This window comes from Prinia subflava, chromosome 1, assembly GCF_021018805.1.
Source record: "Prinia subflava isolate CZ2003 ecotype Zambia chromosome 1, Cam_Psub_1.2, whole genome shotgun sequence".
NCBI lineage: Eukaryota > Metazoa > Chordata > Aves > Passeriformes > Cisticolidae > Prinia > Prinia subflava.
This window is the reverse complement of record NC_086247.1, coordinates 46146386-46172941: the sequence shown is the minus strand read 5'-3', so window position 1 is coordinate 46172941 and position 26556 is coordinate 46146386. Positions and strand designations below refer to the sequence as shown.

The window sequence follows — 26556 nt, the reverse complement described above, 5'->3', positions numbered from 1 at the left end:
GGAATCTGTTATTGAATATTAAACTGGTAGACAAAGAGCTTTGTTGAGCAGTGTTTAAACTGTATGGACTGTGTGAATGGTGCCTGTATTGTTACTGTAAGAGGATGTGTCTCGGTTTGTATCTGACCCCAACTTCAATGTCTGTTTTGTCATTGACTTGTGTGACAACTGTTCTCTGCCCATGTGTAATTATTCTTTTGTTTTTATTTTTTCAAAGAATTCTGGCACACAGTTAGTAAAGAAAATAGCAGCTGCTCCTGTGAAAACGTTATCTCAAACAACAAATGCTGTGGTTTCTACTGGTCAGACACCTGCTGTAATACAGGTACTTTGCAAGCTTTATAGTATGGTAGAATAAATGACAGAAAGAACTGGAGAAAATATGGATGCATTCTTGTTATTTCTAACTGTAATCTGGTTTTCAGTAAGCTTGGTAACCTTTGCCCTCATTTGCCAAAACACATTATTTCCCAAATCTTTTTTTTGAATGCATAATTTAATTAGGCTTCTGTCAGTGTGTCTCAGATAATCTTATCTCACTACAGTAGAAAGCACATGAACAACGAATAAAATAAATAGTTCAGAGAGTCATTTCCAGTGCTTTTGTATGCCGTGAGAGAGCTCCTTCAATCTCTTGCTAAATCTTTTCTGGGGTACATGCTCCTGTTGGGTTTCCCTGATTCCTTAGTGGGCAAAAGGTATTCCTGAGATGATATGGAGGAAAGAATGAGCTGTCTGCACCAATCAAGCTGTTTTTTATGTCTGTGATTTTTCCCCCTCATTATAAACTGAGGGAAGGTCATAGCTGAAGACCTGTTCTCTAATTGACTGTGGCAGATGGGTTCCACAGGTACAGCTGTAAATAGGCAGTGGTTGAAAATGCCTCATTATTTTTAGGTAGTATTTTTGTCTTATTTCCTCGGTCTTATTTTGCTTTTTCTAGAGAAAAATGTTGTAGTCCTCTTCTGAAGAGGCTGTTATCACCTGCAGAGTGTGAGATTTTTCCTATGTGTGGTTCATCCTCCGTTCTTGGTGATTTGACTTCTGGATAAGCATATGGAATGAAAAGAAAACTATATTTTTCTCCAGATAATGTGTTCTGTTCTCATAATCTGGGGGAGAAATCATGAAGAAGTCTAGCTTGTTACCTATATTTTGTGACTAGAGTTTGAAGGAGAGTCAGCTGTAGCAGTTGACAAAATAGTGAGCAGGATCAGTCATTCAAAAAAAACATGCTGGATGTATGTTCTTGACCTTGAGGGTGTTTGAAGGATTGGGGGATGTGTTTGTTGACAGTGGTAACAGTCTGACTAACAAGTTCATCCTTCTGCTGTTCTTCTGCATCAGCAACTGAGCACTACTCACACTCTGTGCTCTTCTTTCACTTCCCTCTCACTACAGATGGATAATGTTGGGGCTAAAATGGAAAAACCCAGAGGCCTCTCTTAATACATTTTCTATTTTGCTTAGAATGAAAACACTGTATGCTTTGCATCTAAATACAGTTACGGATATTCCTTACTTTTATTTTGGAATACCAGCTTGCAAATCCTGTGTTTGTGATCTCTGCATAGAGGTCTTTAGGATATAAAAACAGTAGTTATCTGTGCTACCTTTGCACTGGGGAAAAGACATGAAGGTCATCCATCATCTGATGGATGAAGTCACTTGCACCCTCACACTCTCATGTGGATAAACACTGAGATTCATCACACTATTAACTTCTCCTCTTTTTTTAAACTTATATCTGCCTTTGGCTTGGTTTTTCTGTATTTAATTCAGTTTTGTTGTAGTCTATTGAACTTGTGTTCTTCTGAGATATTTAAAGACATAGACATGGAGTATTTTTTGTAAGCTGTGTTCCCCCCTCCTGCACTGTAGAAACGGAAACATTTGTAATGAACTGTAGGGCTGGATTTAACCAGCAGGATGGATTTAACATCATGGATTTAAATAATGACTCTAGGAAAAATTAATAGAGCTGTTTTGTTTGGAGTGGCTTCCTTGAAGCCCCTCTGTTTTGCAGAGGATTGCAAAGCCCTCCGTACCAGCTCCTTGTACAATGAAGAGTAAATAGATGCAATGTGGGTACATCTTGGCATCACATGGTCGCATTGCTCCTCACCCTGTGGTGGACAAGAGGAGAGTGGTGAAAAGGAAGTCAGTGCGGAAAGTTGATGGAACCATCTGGGGAAAGGATGGCAGAGCCCTTGAGTCTGATTTCTTTGGCAGCAATTCGTTCATCAGTCTTAAAATAACTTCCTGATCTTAGTCTCAACAATTTTTTGAGGTCACGGGAGAGGAGTGTTGGTGTGCAAGTATGATGTCATCACAGAAAGTGGTGGAGAGGAAATAATCCTTGGTTTGGTTGTGCATCTTCAGTCTTGTGTGCTATACAACTTGGAACACTCTCTGCAAAACACTGTAGGTACTGACTGCAGGATTATTCTCCTCCATATCAACAAAAATAATCCCCTTTTTTGACATTCCTGAGTGTTTAAGCTCTGAGGTTAGACAAAATTACCTGCACATTCTTATTTTTTACCTGCTTCCCAGATGGGGTAACAAAGCTGCAAAGTGTCTAATTAGCATCATGCTGAGGCACTTTCATTTAGATGCGGAGCATTTCTTCTCTTGAAATGACTTCAAAATATGCAGGATTAATGCCATTTTTTTTGTGGTGACTGTTTCTCGGTTGCTCAAAGTGAGAATGAGAATTGTCAGTAGTGAAAAAGGTTGACGGCGGACAACAGAAGTTAATTCCCATATATTCATTTTCCTGGGAAAAGGGTCCAGCAGACTTCCTGTTGTTTTCTCCCTCAGCTGATAAAATGCTGTTCTAGTCTTGATGTGTAAGCATGCTGGAATTTGCAAGAGATCAGCTCCTGTTTTTGACTTTTAAAAGCCCAGGGCATTGCAACTTGGCAGATCTGCACAGTGTCCCCTTCGTCTTCTTCCTGCCCATCTGTTTGTGGGATTCTTGTGCCCAGTTTGCCTCCCTGTGGTCTTAGAGCTGTTGAGCCTCAACCTTGGAAGAGGCAGTGGTGGTGGCAAATATCCTGCAGAGAGCTATTAAAGTGTTACCAACAGCGAGAGCCTAAGCTAGAAAGCTTTCTGGTAGCTGCCTGCTGCTTTCATGTCAAGCTGACAGCAACTTGGGGAGGGGAGGACACCCACCCAGGAAAAAAAAAAACCCAAAATTTTAAATAGATGACAAAAGTGTTACGGTTTTGCTTTAGCTTTAAGTGTTTCCTCATTAATTTTCTCTATCCTGAAAGACTGATATTCTATATGATGTCTGTCCCACTTTTGATTAGTTTTTGTTTTATCCATGGTAGTGTAAGTTAGACTCCTGTCTGTCTTATGTTTGATGCAATTAGCAAGTATTAATTGTGCCTGTTTGATAAGCTGAGGTGCTTAAATGTGTTAAGAGTCAGTGAAAACCATTACATTGTGCAGATCTGAACCTAGATTTTGGACTACAAAACCAGACTTTCCCTTCCTCTTCACAGGTGTGGAAATATGACACCAAACTTTAGGTTTCAAATGTTAACCTGGAACTCTACCTGTGGGTGCCCTCTGACTTTTCAGTTTTTAAGCTGAGAAATCTAAAGTCGTGTTTTTTTGCCTGGGCAGTCTTTTATTCATAATGTATTCTGTTGTATCAAATGAACTGTGTTGGTTTTTTGGGTATGGTTTGTTTGTTCTCTTTAAAATCTGAAGTAGAAATACTCCAGTTCAGTGGGTTTTAGATTTAGCCCAGTTTGCAAAGAAGGGAGGTATTTTTTCCTAAACCTTAATTATTCTCTTGTTGCTGAAGCTTCTGGGTCTGTTGGTAAATTATAATGAGCTTTTAAAAAGAGGTCTCAAAATAACTGAATTTTGTGAGGGTTTCTGTCAGGGCAGAGGAGGAGATCCAAATTGTTGTCCACAAGGAAAAGGAAAGAAGAAATTGTTAGGTCTGTTCGCTGAGCTGGCTGCTTCTGCTGGCACTTGCATCCTTCCAAAGTGGATGTGATGTCTTTTGCCTACTCTGTGTATGATAGGAAAAGCAAGAGGTGTTGCAATTGGGAGAGGAGTTTCAAGGCAAGACTGGAAGATAAATCATCACTTATGGTTCTGCTTGTCTTCAGAACGGTATCACCTGGCTTAGCATTGTCCAAAATCCATTAGTCTTAGACTGTAGAAGCCTGGCAAAGTTAATATATTGGTTTCTTCAAGACAGTTTAACCTTTCTCTCTTCCTTCAAAGTTGCAGGCAGTGCTTTGGTCAGGATGTACCTTTGTAATTTCTTCCCCCACCCTTGATTTGTAAATAGAATGATGGTTGTGGCTGTCACTTACTGTATTAAATAGAGCCTCTCAAAACAAATGAATCTAAACTCTAAAAACAAAGGAGAATTGTTTCTTTGTGTTTCAAATAGCAGTGTGAAGGGAGGTTGCCACCTTATGTGCTAGTTGAATCCAGTATGTTTGTCACGTTGTTCCTTGATTAAAAAGTGTTAATTTTTCTCTTCAGCCAGCAGCTGCAACAGCTAGTGTTACTACAGTTACTGCTGTAAAGCCTTTGAGTACTGGAACACCTGTAAAACTTCCAGTTACAGGACCACCTGCACAAGCTATCTCCCAAAAGGCAGTCTCTGTGAAAGCAGAGGGCACAACAGTAGCACAGACCAGCGCTTCTAAGGTAAGGAAAAAAAAAGTTTTTAATTAAAAATTAACATTCTGTATGTTCATCAGAGGTTGAAGAGACAGTGCAACATCTAACAGTCTTCTCTTTATTTCCACGCTAGGAGATGCTAGAGAATGTGAAGAAATGCAAGAATTTTCTTGCTACGCTAATAAAATTGGCGTCTAGTGGACCTCAGGCCCCTGAGATGGGGCAGAATGTGAAGAATCTGGTGCAAAATCTGCTGGTGAGGCTTTTTTTTTCCCGAAACAAAGTCTGCATCATTTTTGTATAGATTTTTGACATTTACTTTATCATAGTTTTGTTCCTGTTATTTTGTAGCTTTTTTTTTTTTTGTAACAGCTCAGGACATCTGACCCTCTTATGTTAAGTCTTGGGTTATAAATCTTATTTTAACTGAATCCCATATCGTGTCATTTCCTCCTCTCACATTTCTGCTTCATTTTATCCACACAGATAACTGATAGCAAGAGGAGCTGGTGGTTTTAACACAGCTTCTTGGGGCTTTTTTTCATGTTAGTGTGGTTTTGAGTCCTCAGTAGCAAGAATCTGGTGTGGAGGTTGCAGTGCAGGGCTGAGTCCATACTACTGCTTTACTCCAAGACAGAACTGAGTAGTGGAACAAGAATGACATTATCAATAGCTTAAAACAGTAGGATGGAGCAAACAATGTGGTGGCTGCCAGGCTCTCTCTCCTTGCAGGTGTGTTCCGTATGGTGCTTCGTGCTGTATCCCAGCACAGCTGGGTTTTCCTGGTAACGATTTCTCCTGCCACTCCTTGTCATGGCATTTGACCGCTGCTGCTGTGCTGTTGTTCCACTGTAGCAGAAGGCTGTGTGCTGGTGGAGGGGGGTGGCTTTGCTAGTGGTACCAAAGGGCTTTTCAGTCTAGGAAGGTGTGATGCAGACAGGCGTAATTTCAGAGAGCAGATTGTTTGAAGATGCAGCCTTGCAAAAATTTGATTCCTTAGCTTCTGTCCCTGCTGGACTATACACCTTCCTTCTGTGGGAAAAATAGAGTTGTTCTTTCTTGTGCTTACAGTACTTTTTTTTTAACAGAAATTGTTAGATGTTAATACATTGTTAATTGCACACTTGTTTGCTTTCTGTAGTAGTTAAAAAATACGCCATTTGGTATTTGTATTATTTAAATGCAAAATAAGGTGACATTTTGTGTGTATGACAAAAAGCAGTAAATTGCAGCTGGGCGGCAAAATGATCCTTAAGGCAATGTTTCATGAAGTGGATATCTAGCACCCTGAGCCTTAGTGTGCCAAACCACTTGCATCTGTATCAGTGAGACCTTGTGGCCCATGTCTGCATCTCAGTGATACCTAACAGGCAACAGATCAAGTGGCTAAATGGAAGAGCTGCTGGAAGCTCTGTCAGCAAATACACAGTCTTTAAAATCCCTATTCTGGTTATGTAGCAACTTGGAACAGTTGCTTCAGAGGTGGATATGGGTGAGAGGAGTAATTTCTCAGCAGAAATGGAGATTGGTGCTGCTCTTTGTGTGTCTGTATCTTCTTGAAGGAGGTAATGTTCTTGATGACTATGAGAGGGTGAGGAAGGGCAGCAGAGTCTGGAGTTTAGCCCTGTGTACAAGTGAGGGGTCTCAGAAGTTTGCTGCAGCTTCCTAACCCTCACAAGCCCTTGAGTCAGGTATTTGTGTTGGCACAGGGTGGAAAGCATTAAGAAAGGAAACAGTACTCTGTAATTCAAAGGACTGTTACTTTGGGGGTATGCAGAAATGTTTTGATTGCTTTTGGAAAGACTATGATAGGTATTTTGTTTTATTATGCTGTATGTGCATTAGTCTAGAATTATCATACCAAAAACTGCTAAGTTGACATTAGTATTCAATGCCTCTAAGTTTATTTTTATGCAGATAAACTATCTTTACTGAAAGAAGTACTAGTAGTTGATTTAAAATACATCTGCATTACAATGGGATACTCAAAAGGATCAGTGCTGCTTATAAACTTGTTTCTATCCCTTCACTTCAGTGACTGGGTGTGAACACCTATCCCTAAGTATGTTAACTGTCTGTAGCTGAAAAAGGCTAGACAACTTAGATAATGCTGTATGAACATTACAACATTATTCTATCCTAACTCCTCTTTTTTTTTTCTTTTTTAAATAAGGCAGGAAAAAAGCATTTGAGTACTGAAATTGAATAATGCCGTGATAATATAAGTTTCCATGATCTTTTGATACATCTTGGGAAAAAAGTGGGTGGATTCAGTTATAACTTACTGTTGTAATTATATTTTCCTCTTAGGAAGCAAAAATTGAGCCAGAAGAATTTACAAAAAAGCTGTATATAGAGCTTAAGTCATCCCCACAACCATATTTAGTTCCTTTTCTCAAGGTAAGTGTCTGATTATGGATATGTAGTTTTTAAAGAGGGAAGGGAGGAGGACCAGAAAAGAAAAGTTTTGGGTCATTCAAAATATATTTGTTCAGGTCAGTTGAAGAATGGTGCTTAGCATGTGTGACTGTGGTGCTTGGAAAGGCAATTCTAAAGGGGAAGGGGAATTTTTGAGGAGTAATTTATGCTGTATTCTTAATGTTGTAGAGTAATTGCCCTCTAGGTGTTAGTGGAGACTAGTGTTTCAGAAGTTCTGCATCTGTCTACAGTAGAGCAGCTATGTTAAGATGACCTTTTACTTTCTCATCAAAATTGTAGCAATTCTGAGTACTGACTCAGAAGCTGACAACAGTGGTGATGCACAGCTTATGCCATGTTAAAGATAAAAAGATTCTTCATAAAGCTGTTCATCTTCTGTTGGTCTGTGTTTAGCTGGATCCAGAAAAAAATCTCTACCCCTTTCTCCAGAAAGAGTCTGACAAGACTACTACAGCTTAGGGAAAGAATCCCAGGAACTCTACTTCTATTCAAGAAAATAATGATATAAAGGCAAAAAAGCTTCCTTGAGACTTTTATAATCATATGATAGAATGATATTAACAAAATAAAAATTATTATACACCAAGCATTAAATCTCAGCGAAAAACATGAAAAATTATGTTAAATATACTAAATTTCAATGTACACCATACTTTTAGCCTTGTGTCTCGGTTTGGAAAGACAGGTGTCTGCCAGGGAAGGCTGGAGCCTCCCTTGGAATGGAGAATGTAAACCCTCTTCCTCCAAATCATGATAATTTTGAAATTAAGAGGCTTTCAGGCAAAGATACGGGAATAGGAATAACAGTTCTTTGCTAGGAATATTAAAAGTAAAAATGTAGTAGTTCAAAAAAAAGCAAACAAAAAAAAGAAAAAACCACTGACAGAGTCAGAATACAACCTTGACACCCTGTTGGTCAGGGTGCTGGTAGTAGTCCAATTAAGTCCTCCTGGAGTGACAGATGTGGTTCTGTTGGAGCAGAGATGGTCTTGTACAAGGGTGTAGTTTTCCTCCAAAGGTCCAGTGGTGGTGAGATGGGTTAGGTCTTCCTCTGGGAATCCAGTGGAAGCAGTGTGTCCTTGTGTTCTGAATCTCAGGTTTTATCCAAGTAGGAATGCTTGGCTCTTCCCACTGGGTGGAGCATCTCACAATGGGGTGTTGTAACTTTATCAGTCATACACTGAGCCTTAATGGCCCATTAACAGAAGATATCCCCCTGAAGGGGGGATGGGTCATGGAAGAGATAAAGAACACTGCCCCACCTGGTTTTAACAGCTGTTCCATTTACAGAAGATCCCCCAGAGCTATGAGGGATGGGTCATAGAAGAGAGAAAGAAAACACCTCCCCAGCTAGTTTCAACAGATGGCAATAGAATGCATACTTTTGGTTACATCTTGCATTGCAACCCAAGACAGCTTGTTAGATCTGTACATCCGTGGTAAAGCTGGGACAGAGGTTTTCTGGAGTTTGCCCTTTTCCTTAGTATTTGACAGGCCACATAACGATGCATGCGATAATGTTGATACTGCTCTAGATGGCTGGTGTTAATCAGCTCAAATATGGGATAAAAAATTTTCTTACAGGGGCAACTTTTAAATGCCTTGCTAAAAGTTTGCCATGAGTCTGAAAGGCTGCAGTCATCTCTGCAGTACCTTAAGTTGAGATGGGAGATTCAGATTTGATATTAGAAAAAAAAATTCACTGTGAGGATGGTCAGGCATTGGATTAGGTTGCCCAGGAAGGTGGTGCAGTTGCCATCCCTGGAGGTGTTTAATAGGATCTGGATCTGGTACTGGATGATGAGATCTAGTGGTTTAGGTAGTGCTGGGCTGAGGGTTGGACTTCATTTTGTTAAGGGTATAAAGTGTCTTCCAACCTTGATGATTCTGTATACATAAAATTTTCTAATTGGTCATTTATTACTTGTTTAATTTCCTGGCGGTTTCTTAAATGCCCATGCAAAAGCAAGAAAAATAAACAGCTCAGATAATGGATTTTCTGCATCCAGTGTGGCTCTGGCTGCAGAAGGACCAAGCTGTGAGTACAGGCTCAGCATGGCTGGCACTCACAGAAGTGCTCAGCTGTCATAAGAAGCCATGCAATGATGTGAAAGGCTGCTACACTTGATGCAGAGAACTCAAGGCAGTTCTGCAGGGGTTAAATTGGGTTCATCAGCGTGGATCAGACCCTGACCTGCTGCTGTGTGCTTCTTCTGCAGCACACTGCCAGGTACTGGCATTGTCTAGAGACTGCTCTGATTTGGGCAGTGTCCATACCACATAGTCCTTGGCATGGTGCTCTCTGAGCCCTGTTGCATGCTATATTAACAAACATATATTGTGACTTCAGAAGTGTTGTTCATACATGGTGAGAGTTAGCTGACTTTGCAGTGTTGCCAATCCTTTAAAACATCTTGCACCCAGATTGCCTTTTCCTGAAACACTGTAAGGATGTGTGGTTGATACACACAATTAGGTTGATCTGTAACTCTGAGCAGCTGTGACAGGACTGAGTGCCAAATGGAGGATGACTTCAGGAGCAGTCCTCTAAGGTGCTAAGAGGATCAGTGCTGGCCTTATTTGTGGGGGAAATGTTTGCAGCTTGAGTCTGGAAAGAAATGTGATACGGCTTTTTGCCAATCCACTTTTAGCTAGTGAAGTGGAATTTTAGGGAGGGCTCTCTGGAGTCAGCTCTTATCTTTGAGCTGCAGGTTTTTGATGAAGTTGTGCGTGTGTTTTGTTTTGTCTGTTCCAAGAGGTGGAAAAAGTACACTGGCTTTGGCTGTGAAGCCTGCTTGATTTTCATGTCTGCTGGATGCTTTTGGTACATAAATTGCATCAGGAGCTAAGCAGCTTTTTAAAAGAAAAAGAAGAGAATGTTAAAAAACAGATGGGTTGCAAAGGGTCCAGTTGTGCAAACAATATGATTACTTGGTATGTTGGCATGAGACATGCTCCTTTTGCATGAAGTCTGAAACGGCCACACAGTGTTAGGAGCTCTTACAAACTTTAGCAACTGTTAAGAGAGGAAGAAAAAATACAAGGGTTTTCAAGAGTATACAGGTAGCTGCAGAACTGAATTCCCCTGGTTCAGAGCCATTTATAATCATAAACAGTGAAGGAGAAAAATCTGTAGAGAGTTTGAAGATTATTCTGTCCATTAACCTTCTCAAACACAGCTGTAGTAAAAATGAGATGTTGCCAGATTCCTTTACTTTTGTTCTCGTGTTGCAGAGAAGTAGCTGGCTGAAGTTGTGTTGCTGCAGCTCTACAGACATTATTAAAGTGGTATCCCCCCCTAGTGTAGATACAGCTGTATTGGTATAAAAGTGTTCCTGTCTTCAGAGCTTGTTTCTGACTTTATTGGATAATTTGTAGCTCCCTGTCAGGCTCCATGAAATAAACACAGCTGTTCCAATATAGCAGGGGGTTTTGACAAAAAAAATTCTTTGAGGTAATAAAGCAGTTGAAATCATCTTACTCTGAAACATAAATTCCAAATTGAAAAATCTGAACAGAAGAACAAAGTTATATGCGAGTTTCCCCATAGATGGGATTTACTACCTGTAGTGTAGCTGTGGTAATGGGTGACCTTTGCTCAGATGGTGTTGGTGTTTCTTCACTGAACAGGATAGTCATCAATTTAAGGGTGCCTGAAATTCAGCAAAAGTTGTTTGCTGTTTATTGTCTCATGAAAAAATTAATTGGAAAATGAAGAAGAGGATTCAGCTACACAAGTATCATTGTTGTGGAAAACTCTGCTGCTACTACACCCAGTGTTTTTTCATTTTTCTTTTAGAAAAGCATGCTTGCCTTACGGCAACTAATGCCCAATCCCCAGAGCTTTATCCAGCAGTGTATGGAGCAGCCAGCTCCAATCCAAGAAGTGGTTTCCACTTGTACCTCTGCAGTACCAGCTCCTTCGGCAGCGGTGGCGACCTCGGCTGTAGCAACAACTGCTCTGGCAGCTGTAAAACCCGCGCCTGCCTCTGTGGCAGCTGCAGCCCCTCCAGTTCTCCTCACAGCAGCCCCTGGCAGCACGGCGGCAGCAGCTCCTCTGCAGGCCGTGAGGGCCGTTCCTTCCCCTGCGGCGCCGCTCGGGCCCGCAGCGTCCGTCCGCACCGCAGCCGCGCCGTCGTGCGGGCCCGCTGCTGTCCAGCCCGGCAAGCTGGTCTTCACCTCTGCCCTGCCAGCGGCCTCGCTGCAGTCTGCAAAGCCGCTGCTGGTCTCCACGGTGGCATCTTCAGCAACAACCCCTCTCCAGCCTCTGAAACAAGGCATTGGAGCCCCAGTTGGTATTAAAATCTCACAGCCCAGCTCCGTGGTGTCGCAGTCCGTGGGTGCTCAGCAGGTGGTTAAAGTGAAACAGCTGGTAAGACAAATTCTCTGCTTCTCTGTAATGAACCAGGCTCCTTTACTTCAACTCTTACTGTTTAGTAAAGAGGATACCAATTTGGACCTTTAGTTGTTTTCTTGGTTTTTCTTTTATGAAGAATATATGAAGCTAGTCTGTCTTGAGTTCATCAGTTATGTTTGTCATAGTTCAGAGATACTGAGCCCTTGCTGGAAAGGTGAATCTAAAGCCAGACTGTCAGCTTGGTCTCTTGCAAGACCACCATTTCACCAGACTAAACGTCCACCTTGAGACACAAGGGGATACGAGGTCTAACCTCCACTACGCACACAGCCAGGCTAGGTTGGCACCTGGAAGGAAAGGCAGGAAATGCAAGTGTCAGAAACAGAAACTGCTGATGGGATACTTGCATTAATTGCCCTTGGGTGCCCTGTTGGGGCTGTGCCTCAGCTAGCCACCAGGGATGCCAGTCTCTCTCCCCTGGTAGTTCCTGCCCTGGGTACTTGGTGGGCACAGGTGGCTCAATGATGTTATCTGAAATGTACGAACTACCTCAAGGAGCTTTTCCGAGCTGAGTTCTGACCTCCACGTTTACTAAGACATGTTAATTACCAAGTCCAAAAATGAGTTTTTTCTATCAGGCCTCATTAGCTAACGAATTCCAGGAGGAATAACTATCTTATTAAAACAATACCCTCAAAAGCAATGTGCTAACGTTTTTTATTCTTGGCACAGGTTAACTTCTTGCTAATGTTAATATTAAATACCAAGAAACTGTGGATCACCCGAAAGAGCAACTTCGTGAAATAAATTAGGTCTGGCTTATAGGTGTTTAAGACACCAAGTAGCATGGTGTCTAGCTGGTCTACCTGTAAGTAATGCTCAAGTGTTTTAAGAGAATTAGCCTCCCTTTGGCAGGTAAATAACTCAATTCTTGCAAAGGCATTCCTTGTAAAGATTATTTTTCTTTAAAAAGAGGGAAAACCATTAGACTTACTGGGAAACTAGATCTACTTTCCATAGGTGTAGTAGGACATCTTCTGTGTCGGTTTCCCTTTTAGCTTGGATATTGTGTATACTTGGTTTAACAATGTTCAGATCCCTAAAATGTTTTGCTTTTTTATTTTCCTTCCTTTCATAGGGCATAAGGTAGATGTAATACAAGAATCCTGCATTCTAAATAAAGAGTTCATGCTGTGGTAGCATAAACTACCATAAGCATGAGCTTTTCACCTTTCCAGACTTGCTTAAAAAGAACAAAACACTCAAGTGTATGGGGTGCATGGAGACTCCATTTTCTGAGTAGATTCGTTAAAAAAAAAAAAAAAAAAAAAAAAAAGGCAAGATACCCTCAACCCCAGAACTCCAAAGAAGAGTTATTAAGCATATGCACTGACAGTCTTGGCTAGTAGTAGCTACAGTCCAATTGAAAAAGGAGTTGGTACTTATATTGTCTTTGAGGACTAAGTTTGAAATTCCAGCCAGAGGAAAAGGAGAATTTCTTAGGTAGTACTAGGGCAGGAGAGCAGTTTGTTGGCTACACAGCAAGTCTTGTAATCCAGGGGAAAGGTTGACCATCTGTACAAATAGGCAAGGAAGCTTAGCTCCACACAAGGGAGTCAAAACGCTTCTTGAATTTGATATTGGTGAACTCAAGAAATGGCTTCTGCCTCTACACTGCTGCAGTGTGGCAGTCTGCTGCAATTGCTTTTTATTGCTGTGCCTTACATATACTGAATTGCATACAAAACATGTTTTTATCCTCATTTGGGTAGATGCCAGGCACAGTGATTAAAATACTTGCTCTTCTCAGATACAGTCAAAGGACTGACTTGACTGCTTCACAGCTGAGCCGTATCAGGAGCTTGGTGTTTGTTCAGACAACTTACTAGCACAAAGGGCAGGTTAGTAGAAGTGGCTGTATCTCCTACAGCTTCCCTGATGCCTTTTCTTGAAAGGGCAGAGGGTCTATTTTCTCCTGTAAGAAAACAAATCTGGACCTGCCCTCCCTAAACAGAAGAGTACTAGTGCCAGCTGAAAAAGGAAGCACATTGCCAGCTGTGCAAATCTGTCTATACAATGCTGCCAGCATTTTTTTCCCTTTTCAGCCCACAGGGATGTGTGATGCCATACATTCCCTCTGCCTTCTCCTTTCTAATTTTGGCCTTTTGTGCTTGGGAGAATTTGAACTTCCACGTGCCAGCTCCATTATAATGTTGGTGGTGCTCAAGAATGCAGCACTGCTGTATTTTAATATCAAATTTGTGACTGGAGTGATGCAACATGAAACTTTTCATTTCTGTAGCATTATTATCAAAACTCTGTGTGGACACTGTGGGACCTGTTCCTCTGGGATGCTGTTGGGATTGATTGCACTCCTGTGCTGTGAGAGTTGCACATTTTGAAGGATTTTTTCCTATGGTTTTCTTAACACCACCTCATTTAAGGGTGTTGGCTTACAAAGAAGTTTTATCTTGTAAATAAAGTTTGTCTAGCTCTAGTATTGCTTTGTCTCTTGTTAAAGCACAATAAATGAAAATTTACATTACCAGATGCTGGCATCCATTGGTGAGAAAGCTGCTGTGAGGTTTCAGCTTTGTGTCAGGTATAACCAGCTAGGGGTTTATGGTGTAGTCCCCACAGTTACCAGTGAGACACTGCCTGGAGATTTTTAACGATTGAACCAAGTAGTGAAGTGTTCATGCTGTTGCAGCTTCCTGTTCTTAGTGAGCTGTTAGTGTCAAGTCCCCTCGGAGCTGAGCTTTCATGAACAATCTTCTCCATTATTTTTTTTGTCCTGGTTGTTGCTTTTGCATTCCATTAGTGAGGCTTCCTTCATGAAGCAATACTGCTTGTGTGTGATGATACGTCAGCATCCCTCTGCTGATCTCCAAACTTTATGAATGTAAAACAGGTTCAGTGAGGCTAGTCAAAGTCTCAGGTAGCTGTCTCTTCCTTGTCACCTGAATTGCATTGCATTGCATTTTTTTGAATTGTATTGCATTTTTTTTTTAATTTTAGAACATCAGTAATTTTATTCTGATGTCTGTGTCAACCTGCTTAACAGGGCACAAAGGAAGAGTCCCTTTTCTTTATTATTTCTTGCTGCTAACCTGAAGAAAAGAGACAATAACTCCTTCTCACAGATACTACCGATATTGGTAATGCTTCGTTCTGGCATTGGATCCGTGTTGAAGTTTCCAGTGTTGCTGTTCTCTCCCATTGCAACTCCCAAGGACTTCCAGCTTTTGTTAGTCTAGAGCTAGAATGGCAAATAGAAAATGAGCTCTACTACCAACACATCCTTTCTGTTTCTTGGCAATGTCGCCTCCTTGGTTACTTGACTTACATCCTATTCTCTGCTTAGACCGTTGTTGTAACGCTGCTATCTCTGTTCTTTGTCTGCTGAACCTCAGTCTGGAATGCTGATGTTTCCTCCTGTGCTGTTCTAGTGTTCTGCATGCTGAAGATGAAGCCTGTTCTTCCTGGTGGAAGGAGGCTCTCTAGGTGTGTGTTAGTGCTAGTGGAGCCTGTGAGTAGTGTGTCCAAGCTGGTTGGCTCCTCATCAGTTACCTGAACTCACAAAAGATGCTGCAAATGTTATTCACAACTTGCAGTTTTGAAAGCTGGATCTTTCTGAGAGATCAAGCTGAGCTTTGGGAAAAATACACAGAAGTAAACGTTAGCATCTCTTCAGCTCCAGGAGGAAGTGATGCATATGGAAGCCTCATCTCTGTCCATAGTGTCCCTGTATTCCTGTAGTTCTTTCCTCCTCTGGATCTTAATGTTAACTGTCTCTCAGGTTTTCAGGTACCGCTTTCAGATCAGTTATTCTACTGCTGCAGCTAAGCCAAGCCTTAGTGCTATCAATCCCGAGATGGTGGAGTGATTATCTTGACTCTTGGATACACAATGTTCCTCTTTTTGGGAATGTGTGATGTTCATGTTGATGATACTTATTAATAGAGAGGAAGTTAGATGACAGGAGAAAGCCTAATTTCTGAAGTATTGTAAATGTCAATTCTTTAATTGTGCAGTCTTGCTGTACAAGCACTCTTTGGACCTTCTGAAGTAAGAATAAAAGATGTAGAAGAGAAAAATGGCTTCTTGACCCTGACATTTTCTTTATGTTAGTTTTTTGCTGCTAAAAAAATAAGATTCAGTCTGAACATGTTGATTTTATGCTTTGGTGAAGTAACATCTTCCTACTGCCTTAATCAAGAACTTTTTAAAAGATGTATCAAAGCTGAAGCCCACGTTCTGCTAGCTAGAAGGCTTAGAAGTGAGATTTTTAGGGATGCTGCAATTTTATTACTTTCTTGCATTTTAATAGCTGTCCCTGAAGAGGAGGGTTAGTATTTATGGACTGTGCCTGTAGGTCTGTGTTGTGATGACATCCTACTGTCTGGTTTTCTTTCTTTGAAGACTCTCTTTAAACAAAACCATGAACTGCCTTCTTTTTTACCCTTCAGCTGTGTACTGATGCCTTTGTGTAGAGGCTCTACTTGCTGTAGGTGTTGCTATTTAGTACTTCGTGTTCCTGATAAGCAAAGTGTTCAGTGTACTTTAGCTTAACACTTTGAAACTCAGCGTCTCAATTTACGATTGATGTTGCAATTCCAAAAACACGTCAGTAATTTTATAGCATGTACTCTTTGATTTTTCGCAGGTATTTTGTGCAAGATTTCAGTTGTTTTGGTGTCCTCCCTTTTTGACTAGGTGTTTGTGATACCTACCTTTTTGAAGCTATTGGCAGGCAGACTCTTTAATATATTAGTCTGCTGAGCAAGACTTACAAAGAGGAAAATCTCTCAGTGTAGTGGCTTGTGTGATAGATAGTGAAACTTGTCTAATAGAGTTATCAGTAGATAATAGGGCTGAAGTGTCTGTTAGAGCTCACTGAATGAGCTTAAAGCTCACTACCACTTGTTCAGGTTTCTTGACATGAAGTTAAAAAGAAAAGTTTTTTCTGAGCATGCTGTTTGCTTTAAACTGAAAACTAGACAAGCACACTTGCCCAGTGGCACTTCTGACTAAATGGAAACTTTGATATTGTTTAGTTCTCTGTATTTGTAGCTCTTCTCACTCTTGATACTGGATATTCCACTTCTAGGTAGTCCAACAACCATCGGGAACTATTGTCAAGCAAGTATCCACACTCCCACAGCCCTCAGTGCTCAGCCTACAGACACCTGCTGAGAAGAAGATGCCTCTGAATACACTTGTTCAAACCAACCAGTTTCCTGCAGGTAACGTGCAGGAATCTCTTGCATGGAGAAGGGGGAGGAATGCTGAGGTATAGAAGTAAAGTGGAGGCTGTTGGTAGATTGTAGGAATGCAAGAAGGTGGCTGTCTGTCGGGAGCAACCAGCTCTGTGCCTTAAGTTGAACATCTTCACTGTCTGGAGCTCTGATGAGAAAGTCAGTGTCACATCTACGTCTGGCACTTGTTAAGAGCATGTCAATCAAATATTCGTATTTGTTAAAATACTATGACTGAGCTCCTTGCAGTGAACTTCCTCTAGGCTGATGATTTTGAGAGTTGTTTCATGAGACCTTGCTTTTTCCTTCAACAGGTTCAGGTTGATGCACAATAATAGTTTGTCTCAGACAGTCAGTTTTCACTGAGACATCTACCTGGTCAGCACAGAAGGGAGGGTCTTTGCTGAAAGTGTGTGAGGCTTTGGGCCATACAGAACTTGTAGAGTGTAAGATTCTAGAGTGTCTGGTTTTCAGATGGACCCAATTAGTTGTTACTGAATCTGCAGTACCCTTACCTAGAAGAATGAACTGACTAAACATTTGTCTTAGCATTTTGCTTTCTACTACAGCATGTTCTTTGTTTTAGGTTCCATTCTGAAGCAAATTACCTTGCCAAGAAATAAAATTCTGTCACTTCAAGCATCTACTGTTCAGAAAGTGAAAATGAAAGAGAATGGCGCAACATCCTTCAGGTAAAAATGAATAATATCAGAAGTTAAGTACAGAAATTAACAAAAGGAAGAGACAAATATAGAGGTGGGAATGGAGCCCAAATAAAAGCAACTTTCTTCAGAAGCCTTTTTCTGATACATGCTTTTCACATTATAATACTCATTAGCAATGGGTAACCTTTAAAACTTCTACGCAGATGTTCATTATTCTTAGTGTAAGAAAACTGTCCTGGTGAGGCTGGGTTTTGTGTCAGTTTTTCACAGACATGTTTTCCATCCCATGAATACAATTACTAATGTAGTTGTCTTCTATTAAAGTCTCTCAACAGGATTCAAGCAGATAGAACCTCTGTTTTTGCATAGAGTCTGATAGCATTGAACTGTTACTTGGACTGGCTTGTAACCTGTCTAAAGCTGTGTGCTGCATTTCAGAATCTTTTGTTAGCTCCTCTTGCAAGCTTGTTTCTGTGTGTACAGGTGAAAGTCTTCGACTACATCTCTAATTGTGATTTCTAACATATTCTCTAGGCCTTTAGATTGCTTAAGAGTGCTTAAAGCTTTAGTTCTGGCAACTGATTAACTTTTCAAAAGCAGAAATTATTTTTACAGCTGTGAAATGTGATGTTGGAGCAGAGGTACAGAGTGCCATAAGCATTATTAGTCTTACCACTTCAGGGCAAGTTCGACATTGCTCTTCCAGGGGGGAAAAAAGCAAACATGACGACACCTCTGTCTTGCTGACCAGTTGACTTATCATCTCTTGAAAGCTGCAGCTTTCAATGCACTGGTATAGACACAGAGCTGCTGCTATTTACAGTAGCATACAGTATACAGTGAACACTTAAAAACAGTGGTTGCCAGAAGTTGAAATGAAAAGCTCATGTTAAATCAGTAGCTCTGTTTGTCTGCCTCAAGGTATTATTAACTATAGTTTACAATATAATGTGGGATGTAATTTTGGATAGTGATGTTCAGAAAAGACCTCCTTCATAATATTGTATTTAAAAAAAGTAACAGCAAACTCATACACACACACACAAAACAACAAAAAACCAACCAACCAACCAAAAAAAAACCTGAAAACAAAACCAAATTTTTTTTCTGTGATCTTCCAAATGGAATATATTAGCTGTCTTACATGAAAAAATTGAATTCTTGGAAGTTGTTCCCTGAATTGTTAAATTCATAGTGTAGGAAGAAAACTGCCTTTACAGTGTGATTCAATAGAGATTCCTCTTCTTGCTTTTGGATTGTGATCTTCAAAGTAGCATAGGTCCATGAGAATTTAGATAGGAAATCTCTAACTCAACTTAAATTTTCTTTGTAGAGTCTCTTGCCTCTGAAGAATTTGTCGTTGGATACACCCTTTGATATTCCTTGTATTCACTGCTCTAATTAAACTTTCTGACCTATGATCCATCAGGTGCTGATCATGTGTGAGGCAGAGAGGCACCATGGCCTGCTTTCAGGTTTTGTGATGAAATTTGTTACAAGCAGAGAGTGTCTTGTAATGGATGAGGCTGTACATGTGGCACTAATGAGAGTGCTCTTCCTGTGCAATGTGTCATCGAGCCTGACTCCCTCTGCCATTGTGTGACTAGGCTAGGTTAGGATTTTAGGGCATTCTACTCATTAAGCTGTACTTAATTAGCTGCAATTTGACCTTATCTGTTCTTTAACAGGCTGGTTTAAGTTGCCTGAGATATAGGCAGTAGAAAGAGCGGTGATTTCCTGTCCCCCAAGCAGACAAACAGAAAAAATCCCCAACGAAACACAAAGGATTCCAACCTTTAGATGTTATTTCAGCTACGCATGGACATTGCACCATGGCATGTCATAGAGATAGTCTGTTCTTAAAAAATCAAGATTATTATAGACTGATCTACACTTTTCTGTAAAGTATATGCTAGAGCACTCTGAAAAATAATGTTGCATATTTCATTTTCAAATATTTGTTTTGAATATATATTGTATAATCGAATTTCTCTCCAAAGTACATGCAACTTTCTGGCTTGGCTGGAGTGGTTCTGGCCTGTGTAGTTGTCAGGGATGGTGCACTGAGGTTTGGGTTCAGTGTGTCTTTCTAGTTTTCCCTTTGACTCTGGGATAAAATGGAGTAAAGATAGCGGGATTCAGAAGGCCGGTGCAGTCGTCAGACACCAGAGGGTGCCACAGACTCACTTTTCAGACGACAGGCAAATTCATGGATGAGGTGCATCTGCATCGCTTGGGCTCCTTTTGCAGTGAATATCCAGTATAAATGTCAAAGCTGACTTCATGTGGTGTATTGCTTAGAATTCTTGAGTTCTGTTTTCCACCTTGTCCTAGTAAGCTTAAATCACTGGAGACTTAGATCAGCTAGGTGACATTTTCCTGTTCATTTCTCAGTGTGACATGATCAAAGACCATTAGAGGAAGTGATGCAGAAAAGGGGCTTTATGGTGGGATTGCTGAAAGTGAAAGCAAGTCAATATCCATCAAACACCTTCACTTACTCTCTCTAATATTTTTAATTGATCACCTTAATAGAATGATTTCTACAGCTTACTCAAAGTACATGATACCTTACTTAAAATAACTGAAGTTTGTTTGAACAAAGAAAAAAGCGTAGTAAAAGGTATGAACTTACCATAGCTTCTGAAACTTCATTAATCTTTAGTGAGCACGTTTCTAGGGAAATAAATGGTAATTTCCTTGGGTTAAGTAAAATAAGTGCAACAGTGTTTTCATATATTTTGTCAAAGCTAATGGCTCATTGACTTAATGCAAACTTGTGTCTTACAGTGAAAAAGTTAGAATTTGTACTAAAGACCAGTACAGATAGATATGTCTGCTTGCATATAAACTCTTGTATGCTTGTACACACTACAGACACTGTATGCATGGGAATAATCAAGAAAATAGTAACCTCGTAAAGGCAGGTTATAGAGAAATGAAACTTCTCTATGTAGAAAAATGGATAGATGTACATTATAGAAGTTTATCTGTTCTTTGCTTGAGCATTTTGAGTATGTGGCCAGATTAAAAGCAGAAATTATTTCCTGAAACTGCATGCTATGCAGTTGTACCTGGGATGCAAGCATCCTTCCTGGGATTCTACAAACAGTTCCACTAGAGTAATGTTGGGTTCCATCATCGATAGCTTGTGATGTGTGTTCCTGGTGCTGGTTGGGCTGATTTTGTCAGCAGATCTGTGGCACTCGCTGTGCTTCGGTGGGATTCTTGTCTCTGCCATCAGCAAAGACTTCTCTGTAGTGGTCACTGAGAAGAGGAAACCAGAATGTACTTTCAAAGATCAGTTAGCACTCAATTATCATCCCGTGAAGCTTCATTGACATGCTTGTGGAAAGTTCAGAGTCTCTGTTAGGCTGATAGAGCCTGAGTATACATGTGGAGCTGCTCAGTTGCTGGTTGAGAGGGGGTGGGAGGAGGGAAGCTCTTCTGGCACTGTTGGCTTCGGGTTTAAATTGTAGCTGTGGACATCTAACTGTTCTGACAGTCCTGGGATTTAACACTTTCCTTAGCATGATGGATTTGGCTGGGAAGCCCTTGTGTCTAGTTAGACATAAAAAGCTGGAGCTCGTTTGAGAATCTATTTGGTCTCCTTTTCCCTGAACACACACACATAGGAACTGCCAGCAATGAGGGCACACAAATGGAAGGAGGAGTAGAAGACTGGACTCAAGGCTGGACTCCTTTTCTGGCCGTATCTCTTGCTGGAAGTTTGCAGAAGAATTGTGTCACAGAAACACACTGACACCCAAAGGAGAAAATACATCTATAGTTTGAGAAAAATATCCTAACATTTTCTTGTGTCTTTTGAGTATTGCTTAACCTCAACCCCAACTCATGTTCTAATAACTTTAGCTTCTACCTCTAGTCAGTCAAAGGATAGCCTCCAAGAAATATCATTTCACCTCAGAATGGCAAATTTCTGGCTAACCCCTTGTTCAAGAGTTATTGAGGGCGCACAGTGTTTTCTGAAGGTGAACTTTATCTAATCTTGGCAGAGAATACTTTCCAAGAGGGATGTGTGTGTTGGTTTTGTTTTCTATATTTTTCAAATAAAAAGACATTCAGATTGAGTGATTTTACTTATCTGTCCTAATACTGTGGATGTCTGTTTTGGATTTGTCCTAAATCCCTGAAGCCACCATTAGAGCCTTTGTCACATTATGAAGTAAAAATACTTTCTCTTGATGATCTTAACTTATTTGATAATAACTTGGTTTGTTTCACTGCCAAAATGGCATCAAAACCTTTTGCATATAAGATTCATTCAGTATTTTAACTTAAATGATCTCTAAAAAAACCCATTAGGCTGAAGCACACAGGCTATTATAGCTAGTCTGAGTGATGTTCACCCTAAGTATGCTAGATTTGAGTTTTTATTTTCCAAAGCTGCTGTGTGAGAATCCAGCTAATGATGTTACCAGCTAGAGCTCTGGCATGGTGCTTCAGAAGCACTGGCATCTTCCCCACTGTGTACATAAGTATAGTAGGACTGATCAAAAGTACAAGGTCTGGATTGGTTCTAGTATGTAATCAAGGATTGTTTGTATCCTGTTTTTTAAGGGAACTTGCTAAAGAAAACTGAAGATCAGGTTTGTGCTAATAAGCCTGTGCTTTAAGCCTCAGTTTGCAAGATATGCATCTTGGTTAGAATATAGGCTTATTTATAGTCCAATGAGTCAACATTCAACTCCATTACACACTTGGTTCTACCTGGTGAATTAGTTTTAGAACAAATTTCAGTCTGCGAGAGTGGTGGTGTAGGGTTAGGAATTGTGGGAACTTTTAATCTGGGTTTAACTGAGTCCTAGGTTTCCAAGCTGGCTCAAAATTTCAGTTTCATGTAAAGGATTTGCATGCCTAACAACTGAGGCATTAGCCAAATTAATGTTTCAGAGGCACTTTGCAGAAGTGGGAGCTTTTAGGAGCTCCCTGCCTGCACCCACACTAAACATCTGTTGTATATGGGATACGTGAATGTGGCTGCTTGTTGATAGTCAAGAGTTTTTCCTTGTGTCTATTCTGGGCAAACCATAACATGTTGGTCTCCTCTTTTGCAGAGATGAAGATGACCTAAATGATGTGACTTCTATGGCTGGGGTTAATTTCCGTGAGGAGAATGCCTGCATTTTGGCAGCAAACTCTGAGCTCATTGGTACAGTGATTCACTCTTGCTCAGATGAACCATTTCTGTCTTTGGAAGCTCTTCAGAGTAAGATCTTGAACATAGGTGAGAACAAAGCACACATAGCAGATATATATAGATGTAGTGTTTCCTTGCCTCTTTCCTCAGCCAGCCTCCAATCTCTGAAGAAGGACCTGGAATCATTTATGTCTGCCATCTCAATTCATGTGTTTCTACCAAACAATATTGAGTTTTCACTTCCCCTTCTAGGAAACAACTGTCCTTTAAGGTTTTCTTTACATGGAAACAGTCTGAAGCACAACCAGAAAAAAGAAAGTTATGCCACTTTAACATGGGAGGAATGAGCAACTTTCTTACTCTTAAACCTAATACAACATGTAACAAGCGTAAAGGTGCTAATGTCAAAAGACTTCAATGTGCTTTTCTATCTGGCAGCTTCTAACTTGATGCATTATACTTCCCTCACAGTTTTGCATTCCTCAGCCTGTTCAGGTATATGCACTCTGTTGACTCACATTAGGAAGTAGTTTCAAACTTCCAATACACACAGCTTTGTTTATGACTCCCTCTATGGAAAAAATGTCTGTTGATTTTATACAAAAAGAAATGTCGAATCTGTTTGTCTGTATAGTGAATAATGCTGTGGAATGTTCATTGAATGCCTCTGTTACAGGAAGTTTCTAGTGTAGGTATCGTTTCAGCTGTTACCTTCTGGGCAAAATATTAAGTGTTGCTTAGCAGTGTTGTATTGTGTCAAAGCAGGGAGCATACATTTGGGTAGCAACACACTGGCTGGTCCCGCTGCTGTTGACAGCAAACTCGATGCATGTTGCTCAGCTCCTTGCTCGTGCCCTCTGCCCGGTACATGCTGTACTGGAACACTGAGTTTTCCAGCTGAGCATCCAGGAAAGCCTGAATGTGCAGTCACAATTCTGTCACAGTGGCTTAACCACGTGTTCACGATGTCTTTCTGTTTCCACACACAACTGGTTCTTAGTCCAGAGTGAGCAGCTAGCCGGTGACAAGCACGTAACCTGCAAGTGCTACCTGTGACCTTGGTGCTCCTGCCCTGGTCAGACAGATGTGTCATCTCCAGCTGTATGGGGCATAGTGAATGCTGGGTTAGTAGTGGCAAAGGGAAAATACACATCAGACCTGGTGCCTAGAAGATGTTCTCAAAATTCAGTAGGAGATTAGTCAGTCATTAGTGGGAAGTGGATATAAGGAAAAATAAAGAGCTCTGCAAAAATAGAGAGTATTTATTGAACAGTTTGCTGGTTGTGGGTGTAAAAACAATGCATTGAAAGATGGAAAATAGAAGACTAGCTATTTCACAGCTAGAATGGTAGTTTTTCTAAATTAATAATAATAATAATAATAGCAGTAATTCATGTCATAAATGATAAGTGCTTGTTAGCAAGGAAAGAAATGCTTCCAGGGAGTATAGCAATTCAGAAAGTTACCATGTCTGCTTTTGAACTGAGCCATCTTTGGATTAAGAAATGTGTGTGCAGGGAGGTCTTGAGGTTTGAGGGGATTTTATTTTGTCTTTAGTTGGTGTTTTGGTAATCTGATAGTCAAGTGAGAAGCTGCAGAGGAAGTATTTAAAAGTGCTTGCACTCAGTGAAGTTACAGGCCAGTGCTTACTGATCAAACGGGAATACTTTGATTGTATCTGGGAAAGCATTCTAGGTTCTCCCTGTCTTGTGAGATTGTCATTTATTTTCAGTTACAGTAGCGAAAGCAAATGAAATAGGTGATTAGTTTTTTTACAGTGCGCTGTTTATCCATTCTTAACACTTCACTTGGCAGTAAATACTGAAATGGGTTTTGAAGGCGTGCTGTATATTGCATCATAAAGTATTACAGCTGCTGTAAACGCAGTGTAGGGCAAGCAAAAGTGCTTCTGACAGGTACAGCGTATGAGGCATGTGGAGCTGCAGCCTGCCGTGCCTACCAGGGAAAAGCCGCTGCCGCCCAGGTGTCTCGATGGAGCCGCGCTGAGTGATGGATGGTGTCAGCCACAGGAAGGCTTCTCCGACGGCAGCCTGCGGCCGCGGGAAGGTCACAGAGGTGATGCCCAGCTCTGGGTGCAGGGCCAGCACAGCCGTGCCTGGAGCTGCCACCAGCCTCGGTCGCAGCTGCTGAGACGTGGAGAATCGGCGGCAGCCCGAGAGAAAAGGTTGAAGGTGGTGGCAGGATGACCCCGGCTGGGCTGGAATCCGCGCTGTCCAAGCGGCTGCTCTGCCCTGGCTGGGTCTGTCTGCCCCGTGTCGGTCACTCAAGGCAGTTTGGAGGGTCTCGAGTGAGTGCCTGGAGTGCGCTGCTAAACCTGTTCCTGCTCGTCAAATAAATGTCATGAGTTGTTAACAAGCACGGTGTCAAGCAGGGCAAAATGTAATTCTGTATTTTTTTAATTACTGGAATTAACAAAATATGGCACTAATTTCTACAGCTACCTCTTCTCTCCCTCCCTGAACATGAAGCTTGATTTGTGTTCTTATTAACTTTGTCCTATAAATGACCTTGCAAGGAGAGTGGTTCTGGAGGCTAAGTGAAACAATGTCTATATTTTCTGAAGCTCCAGGCTAAGTTTTATTAATGTAATGTCTAAGATCTTTGAAGTTGTGACTTTACCAGGAAAATCATAATCTCCAAACCTTTATTCATAATGGGTATGACTTCCAGGGGGAACAGAATACCTGCTGTGCTAATTATTTCAATTATCAGCTACTACTAAAACACGTAATGGATTTTCTCTGCTTCCACAGGTAAAAGGCATGACATTATGGAACTTAACTCTGATGTTGTGAACTTGATCTCCTGCGCTACACAGGAGAGATTACGAGTGCTCCTAGAAAAACTAACTGTAATTGCTCGGCACAGAGTATCAACCCACAAGGTAAAGGAAATCATTAGCAAGTTTTGCACAAAGTTTTCCTGCTTTGCAGCCTTGAAGGTAAACCTCTTCCAAGTGTGGGCACATCACAGGCAACATTTGGGTTCTCAGTATCTACCAAAGGCTGGTTTCAGCTGTGTCTAGCCCAGCATATAACTGTTCCATCTGACTTGTTGGACACATGCTCTTAAAACCCAGCATAAGACTAAATGCATGTGTTTCTTCTCTTCCATAGCAGGGATGGCTGTTCTGCAAAGTCTCTTACGTGGTAAATGGAAATCTAAATTTGAATGCTCTGATGATGGGTTGATTTAGGGGCCTGAGTTTTTCCATATGTATTTACTGTTGGTGGAATTGCAGTATTGGCTCAGTAAAAAGCCTTGGGAAACTGAATTGATTGCTTTACTTTTACAAAGTGCTCCATGAAGGCAAGAGGCCATTTTCATCATAAGACTTTTTTCATCTTAAGTTTTTTTAGCTTCATTCAGTATAAAGTGTATTGTGTCCCAGTGAGCTAGTATCCCTTAAGAGGCTTGTATGGTGCAAAAGGGAAGTGATGATTTACTGGCCAAACCAGCTCTTTCATTTTTTTCTTTTGCCATTCAATAGCAACAATCCTTACTTCTTTCAATGTGAAGCTGTTTTAGAAAAAAAAGAAGTGAGAAGCAAATGTATCTGTCAACTCTTAGTTTCCTGTTTGTTCAGGTTTGAGTTTTTTTACAAGAACTTTATACTTAATGAAATTTAACAAGAGCAACCAACTGATGGAATAGGAGTTATTTTTGTACTGAGCACTTTTCATGGGCTTTTCAGGACTGGAGCAGCAATAGTAAAGAGGAGCAACTATTTGGAAACTTCTGAGTATTTAGAGTGTTGTCTGGAGCAGCTGTAGTATTCTGTTCCTTGCCAGAAGAAGATGTAATAGAAAAGAAAATCAATACAGAACAAGTACAGAGTTTTGTATGAAAAGACTTCAGAAATCTGCTTATAATGTATGTTGTTTTCTCCAAAGTGGGAGGTACAATTGAGCTTGTGAGCAAAAGTGAGGAGGAAGCTGAAATCCTGAGTAACCAGTAGAACTTAGTGTCTTGCAGACACCAAGAACAGAAGGAAAT

The 26556-nt window shown here is 40.8% G+C and overlaps 1 protein-coding gene across 1 annotated transcript in view; it reads left to right on the top strand.

Moving 5' to 3' along the window:
• TAF4B (TATA-box binding protein associated factor 4b) overlaps nt 1-26556 on the top strand; it is a 73299-nt gene that overhangs the window by 16606 nt on the left and 30137 nt on the right. The window contains exons 3-11 of the mRNA XM_063395151.1: nt 218-325; nt 4519-4686; nt 4793-4915; nt 6970-7059; nt 10898-11470; nt 16566-16701; nt 17300-17405; nt 22457-22626; nt 25314-25444. Of these exons, the coding sequence (XP_063251221.1) occupies nt 218-325; nt 4519-4686; nt 4793-4915; nt 6970-7059; nt 10898-11470; nt 16566-16701; nt 17300-17405; nt 22457-22626; nt 25314-25444 (1605 nt within the window). The remainder of the gene's footprint in view (nt 1-217; nt 326-4518; nt 4687-4792; nt 4916-6969; nt 7060-10897; nt 11471-16565; nt 16702-17299; nt 17406-22456; nt 22627-25313; nt 25445-26556) is intronic.